The 20179-nt window shown below is 32.7% G+C and overlaps 1 protein-coding gene across 2 annotated transcripts in view; it reads left to right on the top strand.

Annotated features, from left to right (window-relative positions):
- The window catches only part of LOC127735906 (matrix metallopeptidase-21-like), a 48409-nt gene extending 37941 nt beyond the window's left edge, over positions 1-10468 (top strand). For both annotated transcript variants that reach the window (XM_052246339.1, XM_052246338.1), the window contains 3 exons: positions 758-1012; positions 3539-3714; positions 5401-10468. In XM_052246339.1, the coding sequence (XP_052102299.1) occupies positions 758-1012; positions 3539-3714; positions 5401-5727 (758 nt within the window). In that variant the 3' untranslated portion in view covers positions 5728-10468. The remainder of the gene's footprint in view (positions 1-757; positions 1013-3538; positions 3715-5400) is intronic.
- The last annotated feature ends 9711 nt before the right edge of the window (positions 10469-20179 follow it).

Below are 20179 nucleotides of genomic sequence, written 5' to 3'. Positions count from 1 at the left end.
CGCCTGCTACGTTATTGATGAAGTCAAACATAATACTTGTGGGTGTTCATTTAAGATCATTCGAACTTACGAATAATAAAATCCATTCATCTTTTTCATTGAATGAATATGATATTAATCGAGAAGATAGTATAAGTGAATGGATGTTATTTTAAATGGCAGGTCGGAAAACAACTTTGAAACGTACAGACAATTTTATATCATTTAAATGGCAATAATATATAAGAGCTGAGGAAATCGTTCAGTTGTTAAAAATGAACTGTTAATGAGCCACTTCCCATATTTAATTGAAAACAGGAATGGTTCGTTATGACACCATCATGGCAATGTTTCTTCGTTTCAAATAAATTAAAAGCCGGATATCAGTTGAACAATTGCTTCCCATCCTTTTGTGAGCGGGACAAATTAATGATCTAAATAAGTGAAATTAAAATCACGAATTCCTCGTATTAATCTTTCAGAATTTTTCCCTTGTTAGCAATGTTTTGTTTTGTAATTTTAAAGATAGTTAACTTTTATCATTTTCTGCTCATAATCATCGTCGTGCTTTCGATATGCAAAAATAAAGAAAATCTGTTTTTTTAAAGGGAGGCTTTTAGTTTAATTTACGAAAGTGTCTGAATATTCAGATGATTTTCAAAAGGAATAAATAGCTGGAAGTCAAGTTGTTTTCTAATATCACAGTTTAACAGGAATATGTAAAAGCAACACTTTATCTCTTTGGTTTATCTTATCTGGTTTTTTTTAATTTAAACAGGAGTATGTAGAGGAAAATTCAATACGATATTCGACTGGGTAAGGAAAACGCCTAGTAATGGACTAATATACAATACCTACTTCTTCAGAAGTAACCAATATTGGATGTATGAAAACCACGCCAATCGTACAAGATATGGCGATCCGTTATACGTTGCCCAGGAATGGAAAGGTGTGCCAGATAATGTAGACGGTTACCTTCATGTATGGTACTTTGCTGGAACTCGAATTATTGACGATACATACTTCCTCAAAGGTATTTCTATTGCATGTACTATATAAATAACTAGAGGCTCTAAAGAGCCTGTGTCGCTCACCTTGGTCTATGTGCATATTAAACAAAGGACACAGATGGATTCATGACAAAATTGTGTTTTGGTGATGGTGATGTGTTTGTAGATCTTACTTTACTGAACATTTTTGCTGCTTACAATTATCTCTATCTATAATGAACTTGGCCCAGTAGTAACAGTGGAAAATATTTTGTAAAAATTTACAAAAATTTACAAAATTTATGAAAAGTGTAAAAAAATTGACTATAAAGGGCAATAACTCCTTAAGGGGTCAATTGACAATTTTGGTCATGTTGACTTATTTGTAGATCTTACTTTGCTGTACATTATTGCTGTTTACAGTTTATCTCTATCTATAATAATATTCAAGATAATAACCAAAAGCTGCAAAATTTTCTTAAAATTACCAATTCAGGGGCAGCAACCCAACAACGTGTTGCCTGATTGGTCTGAAAATTTCAGGGCAGATAGATCTTGACCTAATGAACAATTTTATCCGCGTCAGATTTGCTCTAAATGCTTTGGTTTCAGAGATATGAGCCAAAAACTGCATTTTACCCTATGTACTATTTTTTAGCCATGTCGGCCATCTTGGTTCACGGGTGGGGTCATCGGACACATTTTTTAAACTAGATACCCTAATGATGATTTTGGACAAGTTTCGTTAAATTTGTTCATGTAGTTTCAGAGAAGAAGATTTTTGTAAAAGATAACAAAAATTTACGAAAAATGGTTAAAAATTGACTATAAAGGGCAATAACTCCTTAAGGGGTCAACTGACCATTTTGGTCAAGTTGACTTATTTGTAGATCTTACTTTGCTGAACATTATTGTTGTTTACAGTTTATCTCTATCTATAATAATATTCAAGATAATAACCAAAAGCTGCAAAATTTTCTTAAAATTACCAATTCAGGGGCAGCAACCCAACAACGTGTTGCCTGATTGGTCTGAAAATTTCAGGGCAGATAGATCTTGACCTAATGAACAATTTTATCCGCGTCAGATTTGCTCTAAATGCTTTGGTTTCAGAGATATGAGCCAAAAACTGCATTTTACCCTATGTACTATTTTTTAGCCATGTCGGCCATCTTGGTTCACGGGCGGGGTCATCGGACACATTTTTTAAACTAGATACCCTAATGATGATTTTGGACAAGTTTCGTTAAATTTGTTCATGTAGTTTCAGAGAAGAAGATTTTTGTAAAAGATAACAAAAATTTACGAAAAATGGTTAAAAATTGACTATAAAGGGCAATAACTCCTTAAGGGGTCAACTGACCATTTTGGTCAAGTTGACTTATTTGTAGATCTTACTTTGCTGAACATTATTGTTGTTTACAGTTTATCTCTATCTATAATAATATTCAAGATAATAACCAAAAACGGCAAAATTTCCTTAAAATTACCAATTCAGGGGCAGCAACCCAACAACAGGTTGTCCGATTCATCTGAAAATTACAGGGCATATAGATCTTGACCTGATAATCAATTTTATCCCAGTCAGATTTGCTCTAAATGCTTTGGTTTCAGAGATATAAGCCAAAATCTACATTTTACCCCTATGTTCTATTTTTAGCCATGGCGGCCATCTTGGTTGGTTGGCCGGGTCACCGGACACATTTTTTAAACTAGATACCCAAATAATGATTGTGGCAAAGTTTGGTCAAATTTGGCCCAGTAGTTTCAGAGGAGAAGATTTTTGTAAAAGTTAACGACGACGGACGACGACGACGACGACGGACGACGGACGCCAAGTGATGAGAAAAGCTCACTTGGCCCTTTGGGCCAGGTGAGCTAAAAAAGGAGATGTGGGGAATACGTCAATGTTCAATGAATAATGTTTATTATTTTTTTTTATTTCCATATATTCTTTCAATACTTTAAACCAACTAATTTTCGCGAGCGATTTATTTTCACGACTTTCGCGAGTAGAAAATTACGCGGATATAAATCGTTGCGAATATGAAAAACTTTGAGCTTTCCTTAACTACATCAAGTAGCAATTTGGAAATATCGAACTTAATCGCCGAGAAGTGGGCTAGAAAGGGCTAAATGCGAGATAAAGTATCCGCGAAAATAAGTTGGTTTACAGTTTGTTATGCAGATGTGCATGTACTTTTAAAACATTGTCCTGGTAATGGAGTTGTTGGTAACTCATTTCCCAGTGAAATTAACTTGTTTTACAATTCCGGGAACTTTGAATGTAGAACAAACAATCTTGTTTGTGACATAATGAATACTCCAAACTGTTGGACCTCGCTCTTTAATTAGCTACGGTTCACGAGGTTTCATTTTCGCGTTTTTTCTGACCCTTTATTCTGATATTGCTTAAAGATCAAACTACGCGAGGGGAGATTTTATCCATTTTTCTGAATCGCGAAACAAGCGGAAATAACCAATTTTACTGTATGAGCCAAATAGATAATTACTTAATAACAATCTTTCCTTCGTTTCATGCAGCAGAATTGTGTAAATTTCTTTTTCAGGTGAAAATTACTTCCTTTATAACAGTGAAGAAGATAAAGTTTATGATGGTGGTACTGGAAAGATCAGTGAAAAATTTGGACCAAAGAAAGGTCAAGATTTAGGCGTTCCGGACAATTTAGATACAGCTTACTTCGATAAGCGAGATAAAAATATATATTTCTTCAAAGGGGATACTGTAAGTCAAAAGTCTATCATTACGATGTATAGGTGAACACTAACCTTAATATTGAAACATAACTACTTTTGGAAGAATTTTAATATTAAGTTTGATCAAACGATGCTAATAAACAAACTTCATCATAGCCGAAATCCCTTCCTCTTTTCTTGTTAATAAATCATCACCTAATGAACATGTAAAACCTGTCTTGTGTGTCACTGGTGGAATAGGAACTGCTCACATCAGAGCTTCAGAGTTGTTTCTAATTTAGATGAGGTTTTTTTGTTTCCCTGTCTGTATCTGTTTACTTTTCCAGTATGACATATCTTCTTCTCTTTCCAGTATGACATATCTTCTTCTCTTTCCAGTATGACATATCTTCTTCTCTTTCCAGTAGGACATATCTTCTTCTCTTTCCAGTAGGACATATCTTCTTCTCTTTCCAGTAGGACATATCTTCTTACTTTTCCAGTATGACATATCTTCTTCTCTTTCCAGTATGACATATCTTCTTCTCTCTTTTTTGTTTGGTATTAAGATGGGTTATCCGGTCTCATCAGTGTATTTTATAAAAACCTCTTTGACATAAATTATATTAATTCAGGCGTTAAAATAGTACATGTATATGGCAATAGTACAGACAAAAAGGAATGTAACGTTTAACTTTGTTAATTTATTCTTATGGAAAACTTTTCTTGTCATTGTTACAAATTCACAAACATTGACTTTTGGATTAGTTTTGAAGTCTTTGACATTATTCAAAGCAGCAATGGATATTTGTTCAAAAACTCCAATCCGTTGCTTACATTCAAGCTTCCCTTTCTTTTGAAGTTATTTAAATGTAAATCCTTTTATTTGTAGAAGTAGAAAAATCTCTTTGAAAAGGCTTTTAAGAATGAAATCGTGGAGATATAACTTATCAACGATTGTAACGTTCAAACTGTCTAAAAACTGGCAAATTTTCAATGTAGTTTACCATAGCAGAATTGTTAAGTTCATTTTATTACTCATTCTTTTTGTTGAAATTTTCCCATTGATGTCCTTGAAAATCCAATTGATGCCCTTGAAATTTGTTTTTGTTATTTATGTATGTCGCAAATTTGTGCAAGTGTGCAAGTTTAAAAAGATGGGTTATTATAGATGTCAGACATAACATTCAAGGCACATTTCAATTAATCTTAAAAGTATCCATGCTGAGGGCCCTTCCCTTTAACAATGTTTTGAAACATTAAAAAAAAAATATTTCTTTAACAGGTCAATAGTGCCATTCTAATAAATATATAAATTACTTTTCTAGAGTTACAAATAATCGCATATTGATTTTGGCTTTCTCTCAGTTTTTATGATTCATGTACCGATTGCAACTGAAGACCTAAAATGCATGTAAGACTGTGTGACAAATTAAGAAATAAAAAAAATAAACTTCATCTTTAACATACAAATGCCCTGTAAAGTATGACTGTTTTTATTGTGTGATCGTTGTAATAACACTTTTAAAAGAACCGTCTATACAGATATAAATGTTCTTATGCTGCGTCGTCCTATTTGCTTAGAATTTGATTTCCCCTCATGCTCTCGTTATGTAGGAACTCATTTTGCTTAAAAGGACCAGTTGATAAAATATAGGTTATTTAATCGGTAATTTTTTAAAATATACTGATAAAGCGGTATATTATATTTAAAAATATTTTTTCTTCTTGATAGGTTTATGTTTACGATCCAACTGATGAGGAAGATGAAACAAAAGGTTGCTGCTTACGAATTAGAAAAATTTGGGAAGAGTTCCCTCCACTTGATGGAGAACGTCAAATTGAAGGCGATTTAGACGCTGTATATTACTCTTATAATGACACAACTGTTTACTTTTTTAAAGGAGAAGACGTTTGGAAAAATGAATTATTTCATCCAAGGCAAAAGCAAATTAAAAACGGTGTAAAATATGTGGGAAACTGGTTTGCACATTGGTACGATATTTGTGACGTACGACCAACATTTAGTAATTTTGAAATCCCATCAAATAGTCATGTGTGATTATTTATTTTTTTTCAATGTCAAGGTCATTCCAGAAGAAGACATGTTGTATTTCTATCAACTTTTTACTTTTCAGTGGGGAAGACATGGCTTGCTTGTAATACAAGTTGCTTCTCTGTGATTATGTAATAAGAGGTGACATGTAACACAGTTTGTAAAGGTATACAAAGAAAACACTTGATTGATGAGTGTTAGTATGTGTGTGTGCTCCATCGATTACAGGAGAAACTTTTCAATTAACACAAGAGTAATATTGGACCAACAGTCAATAGTGTCCTGAAGATACTGAAACATTCCCTTCATTGATTTATCCGTATATATGTCTATATTACAAACTGCTTTTGTGATTACTGTGAAGACGTTTCATGCGATTAAACTGTGATAACCTTTATATATATATAATGTGAAATATTTATAAGCATTTTTGTCATTTTCGTAACATTCTATGATTGTTGTATTCTAATATATATATATGTGTAGTCCAATGTTGCCATATCATGCAGTGGAATGATACGTGAGGTTGTTTGACTAGGGAACACATGTTACTCAATAATTTAGGTATCTTTAAGCCCTCGGTTGGTTTCCTTGTACAAGCTTTTTGTTTGGATTGGAACTCGAAATGTATCGAATTTTTCGTGTTTTCATTATTACTTTCCAAATAATGAATGTAAATATTAATAACAATGAATTAAAATTGTATTTTTGTCGGAAATCTTATTAATGGATTGATTGATATCTGTGTAACGCCATGTTTCAAAAATCACATACAAGTTCAGAACGATAGCATTTTAATGCGAAATAAAATAGAAACCTGCTTTTACATTATTTGACTGCGTTTGGGTTAGGGTTTCACTTACAATGTAGAATAGTTTCTATTCTTCTGGTACCAAGATAATTAATGAAAATTCAAATAAAATCAAGATGATGTGCAAACTCTAAACGACTTTAAAATATACAAATCTAGAAAGAAAAAAATAAACCGTGAATTAAAGTGTTTCCTTTTGTAATTATTCTTTTCGCATACTGGAGCAGCTTTTGTACTAAATGATCAAAATAAACTGATTTGACAGTAGACTATGTAATGGATGCCGATAGGCGAAAAACACTCTACTGCTGGTACCTCGATATATATATTTGGCAAAGAATTACACATGTAATTTTATCAATTGTTCTGGTGTAGATAAATGTATGTTATTTTTTATTGACAAGTGAAAACTGCTGTGTAAATAATTTGTTCAGTGTCATTTTAGTTAAAGCACTAAGATTATATCATCCTTTCTTTTACAATGGCGAACAAATGGTTGTTTGCGCTCTCTGAGTCCACATAAAGTTGGTTCAACTAAAGAGGCAACTTTTACCCATGTGAATAAAAGGTAAAATAAATATAATAATTAAAAATTATATGAAAGTTAACATATGTAAAGTTAGATTTATTTCTATTAGGTTGAAATGTTCTGGGTCATTTACAAAGAGGTAACTTGATTTTTAACCTGGCTTGTTATTCAAAATAACTCATCACATGTTTTTGTCAGTTTAACTTTAACACCAATTAAATACACAAAACTATCGAAACAAGAGTGTTAGAAAGATGAATCAAAGTCCCATGGGGAAATGCACTAACAAGGCAAGTGGAAGGACAAACAAAAGGACGCATGCCAGCAGTTTGTAAGTTCTGACTTTTGGCAACACGAATTCTTTTCTAGACTGGAAGTGTTCTAAAATCATGTACTGAATAACGTGAACCTCCACATAAATACAGCTTCTGCGGTTGATGCTTGTGATCGCAGAGTTCCATAAGAACAAAATAAAATGTATGTCTACTCTGGGTTTCACTGACCACTTCGCGAGTTTAAGTGTAATTAAAAATACGATTATCACTCTTTAGGCAAAGTTGAACAAGAGTTAATATTAAGTATATGCAAATTAGAAATTATTTCCCTTTACTGAAAATAGCACTGAGTATATTGTGTTTATTCGGTTGTTGATATTTAATTTGATGATGTACACATTTTAGATCATTGTTTGTAGACTGTAGAAGTAACTTTAGTTCCCGTCCGCTGTAAATATTCACTAATTTACCAAACTGTGCAATATCTCATGGTTACAGCTTCCATTTTTGTAATTATCGTCATCTTCACAACAGTGATTAGATTGCTATTAATGCGTCATAATTTTAAAAGAAATATATTATTATATTCTAACCATTTTATGTGGAACATTTTTATAGTTACCTGAACTCGTAATTTAGATCATATCCCCCCCCCCTAAACTAATTGATAGTCGTTTAACACTGTTGTGACGTTGATGATATGTTATCATTCGTTATGTTTTGAGATTATATTTTTCGTACTTTGTATAATAATTGTGTTTTATTTATATCATTTGTTACGTAAAGATCAAAATATTTGTATTTATTTTAAACAGATAGTCGAATGCGTAAATTTTGTCTCGGTGTTAAGTGACTTTTTTAAATGTCAATGTAATGCATCTGTGAGATGACGACTTTCTCATTGGTTCGACTTACAGTTTTTATTGCAAACATTTTTCTTGTAATCAATAATTTCAATGTTTTAATGCTAAGATTAAAGAAAAAGGGAAGACATCATATAGCCTCTAATGAAAAAGAATAAACAAACAATCCACTCAGAGAAACATTTATTTAAGTAGTAAATTTAATTGAACAGTAGGAAGGGGACATAACTCTTATATGTCAACAGATCATTTACAGTATTAGGATATTAAAGCATTTTATTGATGCAGATCACAGTGCTAAAATAGAAAGATTATGTGTTTATATTCCAGTTGAATTGATTTGTTATATTTTTCTAACTATGATAACTTTCTCTCGTTTAACAGGAAATCTTACAATAAGATACGAACATCAAAACAGAAACTTTTTCGAAATATCACATTTATGCTAATGACATTCAATTGTATCTCTAATGACTGCTCATTTGGGCATGTATTCCTTAGGAGTCTGTCAGTAGTCAACTAAATACATAACACAGCCACCAGAGTTGTAGACAAACTAGTTGATTGATAGACAATGTATACTTAAGAGTCACTACCTGGTTTTGATTTAAAAAAAAGTTGCACTTTAAAAATCTTTGATAGTATAATTGTCCTTTCCTTTATTTTAAGTATGGTGTGCTAGTAGAAAACACTTTGTGTAATAGGGTGTATATTTAGTCTTAATGGGCGTAAAATCATGCTGAAAAGGTCCCTTTTATCCACTTCTGAACACAAAAAACTGGTTCGACACACTAGTATATATTGCTTTCTTTTGGCGTAAATTTTAAACCTCATCTACAAACTTATGAAATTCCGCCATTGCTTAGTTCGTATTTTCTGAAGCAGACGACACTGAGAATTGGGTTTTCACCTAGTAAACCTATCCAGTTTCGCTAAAGTGTATTGCACTGAAAACATCAATTGTTTTCTACATAATCATTTTGATACAGCATTAAAATAATTGCTTTTGAGAAGACACGCTGGTCTTAAGCCAATATTACTTTGTAGACTATTAAAATTTATTATGAACAAAAACTGTTCTTCAGACATTTGTTTGCTTTGTTGATTTTGTAAAGTGTATATTGTCATAGGAATGTAGAAAAAAAATCGAACTTTTTAAGATTTCAAAGTACAAAAGTAAAAGTTTATAACATTAAAAGTGTACCTTGGACAAAACTTTGCCTGCCAAAATATTTTTTTTAACCTTATACTAAAATGTTTGCCTTAATCGTATGTCTTAAGATATTTCAGCAAAGCACAAAACAAATTATGGATTTCAAATTTCAAATCTGCTATTTCCTTACCTATTCATCTCTAGTTTATGCACGTTGAATCTTCATTCACGACACTTGAATCAGAGTTTTAAGATTCGAATTAAATCGTAAAATTCAAGCCAAATCGTGGTTAGCTATAGTTTACTATTTTTATTGTTTAAGACTGGAAGTTTGTTAGTTGAATTTATTTGCATTTTACATCTACTACGTTACGTGTTTCTCTTAATAAATTAAGATTTTATTGGTATAACAACAGGTTTTTATTTTTGTGAATACTTTTGGTAACTTTTGTAAAACATCATTATTTTCGACTGTATGTAAGCTAAAATTTGGCGTTTGACAAACAAGTATTGAAAGCGGTATGCCAGCTGCAATTTTATATTTTATGGTAATCTCTTACTTGTATTCTAGCTTCATCGATAATACTGTGTCAGTACGAGATCTATTGTAAATCATAAATGAAACTAGTTCTGAAAATGTTAATATCGTTTTAAAAAAAAATTATCCGTAATCTGTATTTTGCAAGGAAACCAGACTGTTATTATATTCGCCGTTTCAGAATCTAAAGGATTATGGAAAATTTCATTGTTCGTACCCCCAAAGTGAAATTAGCGTCACGTCATTGGTTGAATTTCCATTGTTAATGACGTAGTTTAGTCTATCACTATGTTTCGATGTACGCTTTGGAAATAATACTCGAAATGCAATAGATTCTGACAGGCGAATTATAACAGGGTTGGAAAATTGTTCAGCTAATATTTCATTTTTAAGGAAAACAAACCTTATGATATGTACAGACAATTACACCAATGGACGTGTACAGACAATACACCAATTGACGTGTCAAGTCTTTTAAGGCAGAATTGTATCAAATGGCATGCCTAAAAAGAAGAGCTTGTATCTAAAGATGCAGCTTTGTTATCTTGTTAATACAATAAAATTTAGTAAAAACTTAATAGTGTGTTATTTTATTTCAGACATCTATACGGAAGGCCAAATGAAAAATGTCCGTCATTTCTACAAGACAATGTATCTTCACGTACAAGAAGATGACACTAAGATGGTTGAGTCATTTGATATATTTCCAACAACTACTTGTATTGATATAAACCGCCTCGCCGGGTCAAAAAAGACTTGAAAAATTGTATTTGCTGATTCTTTGCTTCGCCTGTCGCATTAAAGATTAAGACCAGTGTGGTCGGTTCGGGGTCAAATTACTAGTAATGTGTCCGGGTAGTTTTGCATGTCTCCATCAGTGGACTATTACCTTGTGAAATAGCACGTTAAAATTTTAGCTCGGCTCAGGGGACAAGGCATGATTTACAGTGGCGGATTCAGGGGTTTATATTATACAATCGTTCAATACATATATCATTTCTGGAATTACGCGCCTTTCAAAAATCCTGGATCCGCCCCTGATTGATATTCATGTCACATTAACAAGTTCTCGTCCTGATTATGATTTTGATTTGCAGTTGTGCGCTACGCTACCAGATATCGATCTATTATTTTATTCATACAAAGACACATCTTCGATTAACATTAGTCAATTTGACCATTCATAGCTCTATCATTTGAGTAAACAAAAGTCAATAGTCTACTTATCAGGGTTCTTGTTGCTCAATCTTTGGTTTTCTGTGGTATCTTGTGAACTATGGCCTTTGTGGGGTTTTTTTTTTTGGCCTGTTTTTCTTTCCCTTATGGTTTTTAGCCCCTCTCCCTCCCACTCTTGGTTTTTTTCTCTCCTTTCGATAAACAGCTGCTAATATGATACTCTTTATCTGCAACAACCAATGTGAGTTCTAGGGCACACCTTTTGTTAACACTGATTTTTATGACTTTCAAGCCAGTATTCAATAAAGTTGTGGACTTCATTGTTGTATATATAGAGCTAAATAATGATCACCAACTTACAGAAATGTTAAGAATATATATGATTCCATGGTATAACTTTTCACATCAACACAAGATAGATTTCTGCATATTTTCTATAGCTTATGAAAACAATGTTAAGAGAAGTAATGAGTGGATATAAAATACAAATTAGCCAATATATACACACCATCACAACAAACAACTCCTACTACATTGAATCGGACATCAAGAATGTTGATGGCGTCATTACGTGGTCATGACCATACCTGGTCTAGCTTCATGCCACTAGACGTTACGCAAGCATGAATAAATCAATTAGTCTTTCAAACTATGTTTAAACTTTTAGAATAAGTAACAGGTACAGCAGTTAAATGCATATGAGAAAAATGAATAATGTAATTTTCAGCAACGTCACATCAGTGAAAAAACTAGAGATTGGGATTACAATGCACACATTTCTTTGACGAAGAAACCAAATTTAGAACAAAATTACAAATATAGGAAAAATAAAATCCTACTTTTAAAAGAAAGGCGAAAGATATCATAACTCATAAGTCGAAAATGAACTGACAACGCCATAACAAAACAACAAACCAAAAGACCAAAAGACAAACAACAGCATACAAAACACAACATAGAAAAATAAAGACTGAGCAACACGACCCCACCAAAAACCGGTAATAATAATAAGACATGATTAAGATTTGAACGAAGGTTGGTGTTGTTGCTTAACTCCAACAATAAAAACTATGAAGAAAGTCATTTTTAAAAAAATGAATGATTCAAAATAAATTGACCTGTTTATTTAAATCAGCGAAATCATTGAATAGTTTCACAGTTTGGTCATCATATGATATACATCTTCCTTACAAAAGGTCTTTCTCCTTTTTATTTCAAGTGTCTCCACCTATTTCTTGTACTTGCACAGTACGGATAAATATGGACGGTTTAACACAAAACTGCATAAAAAGCTTGCATGCATAATTATGTCATGTTTTTGTAATTGATTTTGGGATGGTTCTAATCTCTTTGTGTAACCAGGGTCTTGTATTCATCTAAGGATTATTCGATACGTTGATATTTCTTTGTGATATAATCATTTCAATTCTTTTGTAGACCCTTCTCTGTTCTCATTAAAACACGTTGTATAATATTCACTAAAACAAACCAATTTCTTTAGACATCGTTTCTAAACTAGTTAAAGTTTTAGGAAAACAGTTTATTACTGCATTATTGGGACAGATATCAATAAAATGAGATGTGGGTAAACATCAACTGGTCAGCAATATTTATGAGTTGTTATAGTGAACGCCTTTTAAATATTCAATCGCAGACGTCTGTAACTATAGATACGGTGTCCAATGTATAGGATGCTTAAATTTAGAATAAATACACTTTTTCATGGAAATTGTTACTCAGACATGTTATGGCCGATGTGATTTGACAGTTTTATTCATTGCTTTGTAGATGTGTTTTCTTATTTGTCCATACCCGTGAGTTGTTTGACTGTACAATGGGCTTGTTTGTCAATTCGCTTGTCTTGTTTGTCGGTACACTTGTCTTGTTTTTCCGTAAAATTGTTTTGTTTGTCCGTAAAATTGTCTTGTTTGTCCGTAAACTTGTCTTGTTTGTCCGTAAGATTGTCTTGTTTGTCTGTAAACTTGTCTTGTTTGTCCGTAAAATTGTCTTGTTTGACCGTACACTTGTCTTGTTTGTTCGTAAAATTGTCTTGTTTGTCCGTACACTTGTCTTGTTTGTCCGTAAACTTGTCTTGTTTGTCCGTAAGATTGTCTTGTCTGTCTGTAAACTTGTCTTGTTTGTCCGTAAAATTGTCTTGTTTGTCCGTACACTTGTCTTGTTTGTCCGTAAAATTGTCTTGTTTGTCCGTACACTTGGCCTGTTTGTCCGCACACTTGTCTTTTTTGTCTGTACACTTGTCTTGTTTGCTCGTAAATTTCTCTTGGTTGTCCTTACTCTTATCTAATTTGTCCGTACTTTTGTTTTGTTCGTCTTTACACTTGTATTATTGCATTAGGTTTCTCTCGTTTATGTAATATCATTTGGATTTTTTTTCTCTCACAAAGTGCCGATATCTTTTAAATATTATTATACCTCAGGTATCATTTTCTATATGAATATGGTGAAATAAGTACACAATATTTTCACTATTTTTCAAATTGCAAGTGTTGAACTATTGGACCGGTCAATTGGTTCCAACTTTTAGACCTCGATGAAACTTCATGACTGGTACCATTAATACTTTTTCTCAATGTCCTTAAACAATGACGTAATATTACAATTTGATTCATTCAGTCTGAGAGGATTTTAAGTACAAAATAAACATAGGAGGCGTTAGGTATTTCAGTCAATGGGTCAGCAACTCAGAAAGAAATAAGATATACCTACGCCTCAGGGCAATAGTTGCACCTCGGGGACAATAAACTTACTATTCCACTCATACCCAGTCAATAAGTATACACTATTAGTTACAAGTATTTACTATTTATGTAAACATAATTATTTATATCAAATCATTTCATTTAATCCCAAACTTAAAATGTGGTGTCGATGGTAGATTTTGGGTTCTCTGATTTTGCATTACCTTTACATTTGCCTGCATTACCATTACATTTGCCTGCATTACCATTACATTTGCCTGCATTACCATTACATTTGCACGCATTACCATTACATTTGCGCACATTACCATTACATTTGCGCGCATTACCATTACATTTGCGCGTAAAATACTCAGTTTTCTCTGTTCCACTTACATGAATGCCTTTAGCACTTACGGGATTACTCGGGATCTCTGAATATGTTTTTTTAGAATTCTTTATGAATGAAATTATGAATATGAATCAAAAATTAAAAACCTTTGGTATATTTATTTAAAATTATCTTTACATGTGTTACCTGTATAATTAATATGCGCAAATGTACATTTTTGTAATGAAATATTGCCGGCGAAATCGTTAAAACATAATCCCCAAATGCACGCGCGCAAATGTAATGTGCCGCTGAAGACGTTTCCTATAAACAATTGTACTTTGTATCTTTACTCCTGGACGTTTTCTATATCTTATTTCTCTCTGAGTTGCTGACCCATTGACTGAAATACCTAACGCCTCCTATGTTTTTGTTGTTTTTTTTTTGTACTTAAAATCCTCTCAGACTGAATGAATCAAATTTTAATATTACGTCATTGTTTAAGGACATTGAGAAAAAGTATTAATGGTACCAGTCATGAAACTTAAAAAGTGAAATTTTGTTGAGGTTTTTGTGAGATCTGGTGTTTATTTCAGTAATTTTTCATGAGAAACATTAAAAACGACGTCACGATTGTAGAGTCTTTTTGTTATATACTGTTTCTTGGGTTACATAATAAACATTTACGATCCGCCTTAAACTAATTACATGAAAAGAGACAAACTTGTTCTACTTAATGGCTGGTTATTACCAAACTGCTTCTTTTCAATGCAATTTTTAGTGCAAAAAATGTCAACAAATACATTGTCGTAGAAGTAAATGCAGCGAAAATGTTGAGCTCGTGCATTTCATTATAACATTAAATCCTAGCAGTTTAAACATTTAGGAAAAGGCTTTGGTATACATCAAAAGAAATGGCTAGCTTTGATTTTTCTGTTGCTATTGACGGTTAATTATTTTATTTTTTTTATTTTTCGTCCATATATTTGTTCGTGACATATATGTACAGTAAAATCCTAAGAGTTCATTGTAACATTTGTGACATCTCGTATGACGTAAGAAAAAACGAACCATACAATACCTATGTGAGCTTTTCTCTGTAGACACTTATTTTGGAAAGCGGCGTGAAAAGTTGTGAGCACGTAATTAATGTCCTTTTCGCTAATTTTAAAATAATTTTTATCTAAAACAAGGAATGGAAAAGGTTTTGCCTTCAAGTGTGCTAACTTTTCATTAATATCATTTAATCCTTATTGATAAAAGATTATAGGAATTACCAAAAATCCCGCACAGCATAACACACTACACTAACCATCAACACCAGAAACCTCGGAAAAAATAACAGAAAGACATACAACAACGACCAACATACGATCCATGCAGATAGATGGACTTGGTATAGACACAAAATGTGGTGGGGTTAATCCATTGTTACGTCCAGATTCCCCTTTCGCTACATAAGTTCTTCCTGTGGACTGTTACCTTGTGAACTAACACGTTCAAAATCCGGCGCAGCGTGTCGGTCTAGTACAAAGCAGGGTTAATATTCGTATTACATTAACATGTTCTCATCCTGAATATGCATATTAATTTGCCGCTGGACGTTAAGCAGCCATCCATCATCGTCCTCTCAGTAGACAGTATTTTGTTATTTAAGTTTATAGATATAACAGTAACTGACGGCTTTAACAATGGATTGTTATTTTGAAGTTCCTAGAACAGAGATAAAATAGCTCTTTCAAATCTTATCCGATTTTGGACATAAGCTAGAGTAAGACTTACAAATTAAAAACTAAAAACTAGTGTCACCAATAAATAAAATTTATAGAGCAATTGAGGGGCTTGTCTAAAAAGTGATAGGGCAACAGAGAAATAAGAGAAACCTCGAAATGGAATGGAAATTTCATTTAAATCGTCATTTTGATTTTTTGCTGATGTCCAGTGGTAACTATTTCAATACAAGAACAAATTATTAATAAATCAAAAATATAATTGCAAAGTGGTTCGACCGGGAAGATGAAGTGGAAGTTTGGACTGCCAATTGAAAGAGAGGTTATATTGAATAGTGGCTGAAAATAAGCCTTGCACCAGGCCATCCATGGATCCCTTAAAGAGCTCCTACAAGGGTTCTTTATAGTCTACAGAGAGTTACCCACTCTCTTTATGAGGGATCGGATTTCACGTTCCCAATTTTTAGTCATCGTGTGTGACTGCGAATCAATACACCCTGCAAAGTCAAACGACCGTTCATCAGTCATCAGCAAGGGTTTACTGTCGGACGGAAGAATTCCGGGTGCCCATACTGCTTCTATATTCCAGGCAAACCTTTGCTCATGGGATTAATTGTTGTCTTATGACATCTGACAATGTATGCTTGAATTTCACGCTTGCCAGAAATGATAAGTTTTTTTAAAATGTTTTATAACATTCCAAAGTCATGTACTATTTCAATGTAACAGACACCTTAAAGTGCATAAATATCTTTGTGTTGACACATTCCATAGTACTTAAAACAATTAGTACTTTGAAATAATGATTAATTTAAGATGTAATCATTCAACGTCCAGATATGATGTATCTTTACTCACTGGGTGACGTGAGGTATTGTCACTGTGGTAAAATGACACATGCACGGTGGCACATGAATGACACGTGGTAAACCCGGTCATTCTTGTACATTTGTTAGAAGAATATGATGTTGTCAAAGATAAACAATCTGGTAGTCTTTATACCTGTTTTACCTATCTTCTAACCACGTGGTTACACACCTGTTCTGTGGTTTTTTGCTGCTCACCGCAATGTAAATGATTTTGTAATGTTTACGTTTTTTGAATTGTTAATTTTACAATAATTGGTTGTATGGCACATTTTTGTGTTTGAAATGTTATACATAGATGCGTCTGATGATAATAAAAAGAGTTTAATTGCCCAATTATTGTCTAATTGTTTTGTTGGTATTTTATTGTGTTTTTAATAACATGCTAATTTAAATACTTCTCCGTCTCATTTTTAGAAATGACTTTCGACGATAAGTATCTATAAGCGGGTGCAAACAGGAAAAAAGAGGTTAAGTATGTGAAGTGTTATCAAGATACGATAAGTGTTTACTATATAATATTTGTAATGTTTGATCGAATTAAATTCTCATTCATAAAACTTGTGACAATCTTAGAACTGAAACATTAGTGCAAAATCCTAAGCAAAATCTAATATTACTTCTAAGTTAAATTTATGCATACTTACAGAAAGTAAATTTAAAGTCTAAATGATATGGACAGACAAGTTCCTTTGTCTGTTTAGCTGAGTACAGCTTTAATTTGGCTATTATTTTAGGTATTTTTGTCATATAGCTCTTCAACTGTTTCGGTACTTATACATCCTCGGATTTCAAATGTTTGGCTTTGAGCGTTCCTGATGAAGGTAAATCCAGAAAAGCGCTTCGGACACATGAAATTATTAAACGTGTTGTTTTTAATTTTTTACAGAACAATATTTTCCACAGATTTACCCCCTTTGTCTGTTTGTGGTAATCATTTACGCAGACTGACCCGTTCCTTTGTCTGTTTGGTAGTATATAGATTTAAGCAGCAATCTGTTCTAAGACTGGCCCGTTCCTTTGTCTGTTTGGTTGTATACAGATTAAGCAACAACATTTTCCCTAGCCTGACCCGTTCCTATGTGTGTTTAGCTGTATACATATTCAACCATCAACCTTTTTTCCTATAGACTGACCTTTCCTTTATCTATTTGGCTGTTACGTATTCAAATTGAAAGGGGCGCTACACAAAAGGTGTCGGAACAAGAGTTTTTTTAACATATTACCTACATCTGACATGCTCATTCCATAAAGTTTGCATTGACAGGTACAGTCTGTCCTACTAAAAGAGTTGTCTCGATTTGGAAAAAAAAACAACTAAAATTGGAAACAAACATACTACACGGTATGGGTTTTTTTCCTTGTTGAAAGCCGTACGGTGACTTATGTAATTGATTAAATTCACATTCTTTGGACTATTGGATATTTGTCTCATTGCCAATCATTTCACATTTCCTTATTTTATATCGGTAATTTGGAAATGAACTATTACGGAACAAAACAGGGATCTAACGCATGGATGATACAGTAAGCAAAAAAACTTTACAGCGATGCTTAACGATGGAAAAACATACATAATGTGTCTATGATATGCCATGATACTTTTTCATTTTTACCCTTGTAGATTTTCTTGTAGAAATGTTATGTCAAAAGTAGCAGCAACCCAGTAATACAACAAATTCTAATAATGCACCAAAATGTAATAATACTTTCTTCAATTGCACTATATGTCAAGAGCTATTCGTTCATGCAGTGAAAATTCCTTCATCAATAGAACGTCGTTTATACGGTTCGAGTCTAAAAAAAAGTTCAGAATAAATTCAACAAAAGCTATCAAAAATCAGAAGTCGACACCAAATTTGCAAATTACTAAAGCATTAACATATAAAAAGACAATAACTAACAAAGTCTCTGACTTCAAACAGGTACATTAACATGTGGCAGAGAATACGTGTCCTTTGTTGAAGATTGCATTTTGACCTGTTTTTGTAGGCGTTCTGCACGTCTTATGGTAAGTATAGAATTATGTGTCCGTCAGGAACTCGTCAGTAGTTCATATTTTAGTGTTTTCAGAAATGTAGTGTGGGTGTATGATTTTTGGTAAAAATATACCACTTGTCTCTTTTTATTTATAGAATGATCATGCAGAAAAAAGACACGTACTAAATAATCGACTTTCTTTAATTAAACCAACAAAAACTTTTACAGAAATTACAAAGTCATACATATCGTATCAACAGCGCCACTTTAAGTCCTTGTTTCTTTAAGTTGACAGAGTTTCGATTTTTTTTTCGTTTTATCTGAAATGACGACATGATTTTGCTTTTATTTGCTTTCTTAAAATAAGTTATCATGATTAATACTTGAATGTCATTAACTTTGTATTGAAATAGAAGTTACAAATATCAAATATAGGTTTCCTTTGTTTATTGAGGCTATTACTATACTATCAATATGAAAGCTTTTCCATGAGTCATTGTATTCCAAAGGTTGCCAAATTTTGTATGCATTGACACTAAAAACTTAATTTTGCTGAAACTGACGGAAATGGAGATCAACTAGGTATACCTCCTTATTTAGAAATAAAAGAATGGTCACGATTTTGTTCGTAGAACGGAAACTACAGTGGGTGTGTTGCCGTCTGCAAAGTAGCAAATATTGCGGGAAAATTTATCACTATGATCTATAAATACTTAGTATGGAAGTACTTCAAAGTTGTTGACAGTAACAGTATTATTCTGTCTGTTAACTTTCCTTCAATTAAACGTTCAAAGACTTGTGAATAGTTTCCGCTAAAATGTATCGATTTGTTCCGAAATAGATTGATAGCCTTTGATTATGTACTGAGACACGGATGGTTGTAATTCGGTTAAGTAGCGTAGGAAATAGTTCATACTTTTCGTTATCTACCGTTTCCGATGTCTTTTCCTTGTTCGCTATTTTTAGTTTCAATGCTGTTCGTATTATAACTTGTGGAATTCATAGAAAAATTGTAACTCCTTTGAACATTGTGTAAACTGTAATTTACCTACAACAGTATACAAGACACATTAAGTAACACATCTATCAATCTCCAAAAAATGTAATTACGCATGCGCGCGCATCACATTACTTTTAGATCACAACATGATGGCCGTCTGACTCTGACGTTTTTTAAAACTGGCAGACGTACAAATTGATGTCTATACGTCAGAATATTTTTCTTCAAATCAGTCCAACGTTAAGTGATATAAAATGGTTAAGCATCTCCATGGGTTTGTTATAATTGATAGTCTACAATGCTGTCAATAAAATAAATAAACAACTCAGTGTAACAATTTGTATGTACCGTTAGATATATGTTGATGAACGCTGATGGGATGATATTGTAAAATGTCACAACAATGCCGAGTTGTTCTTTCAAAATATTTTTTCTCTGTTTTCTTTATACTTATAGTGCGTGCAGTAAACTCATTATTTATTGTAGAAAACAGTGTTAAAAAGATGA

The sequence above is a fragment of the Mytilus californianus genome, unplaced genomic scaffold (assembly GCF_021869535.1).
Source record: "Mytilus californianus isolate M0D057914Y unplaced genomic scaffold, xbMytCali1.0.p SCAF_3, whole genome shotgun sequence".
Taxonomy (NCBI): Eukaryota; Metazoa; Mollusca; class Bivalvia; order Mytilida; family Mytilidae; genus Mytilus; species Mytilus californianus.
This window is presented reverse-complemented; position numbering and strand designations above follow the sequence as displayed.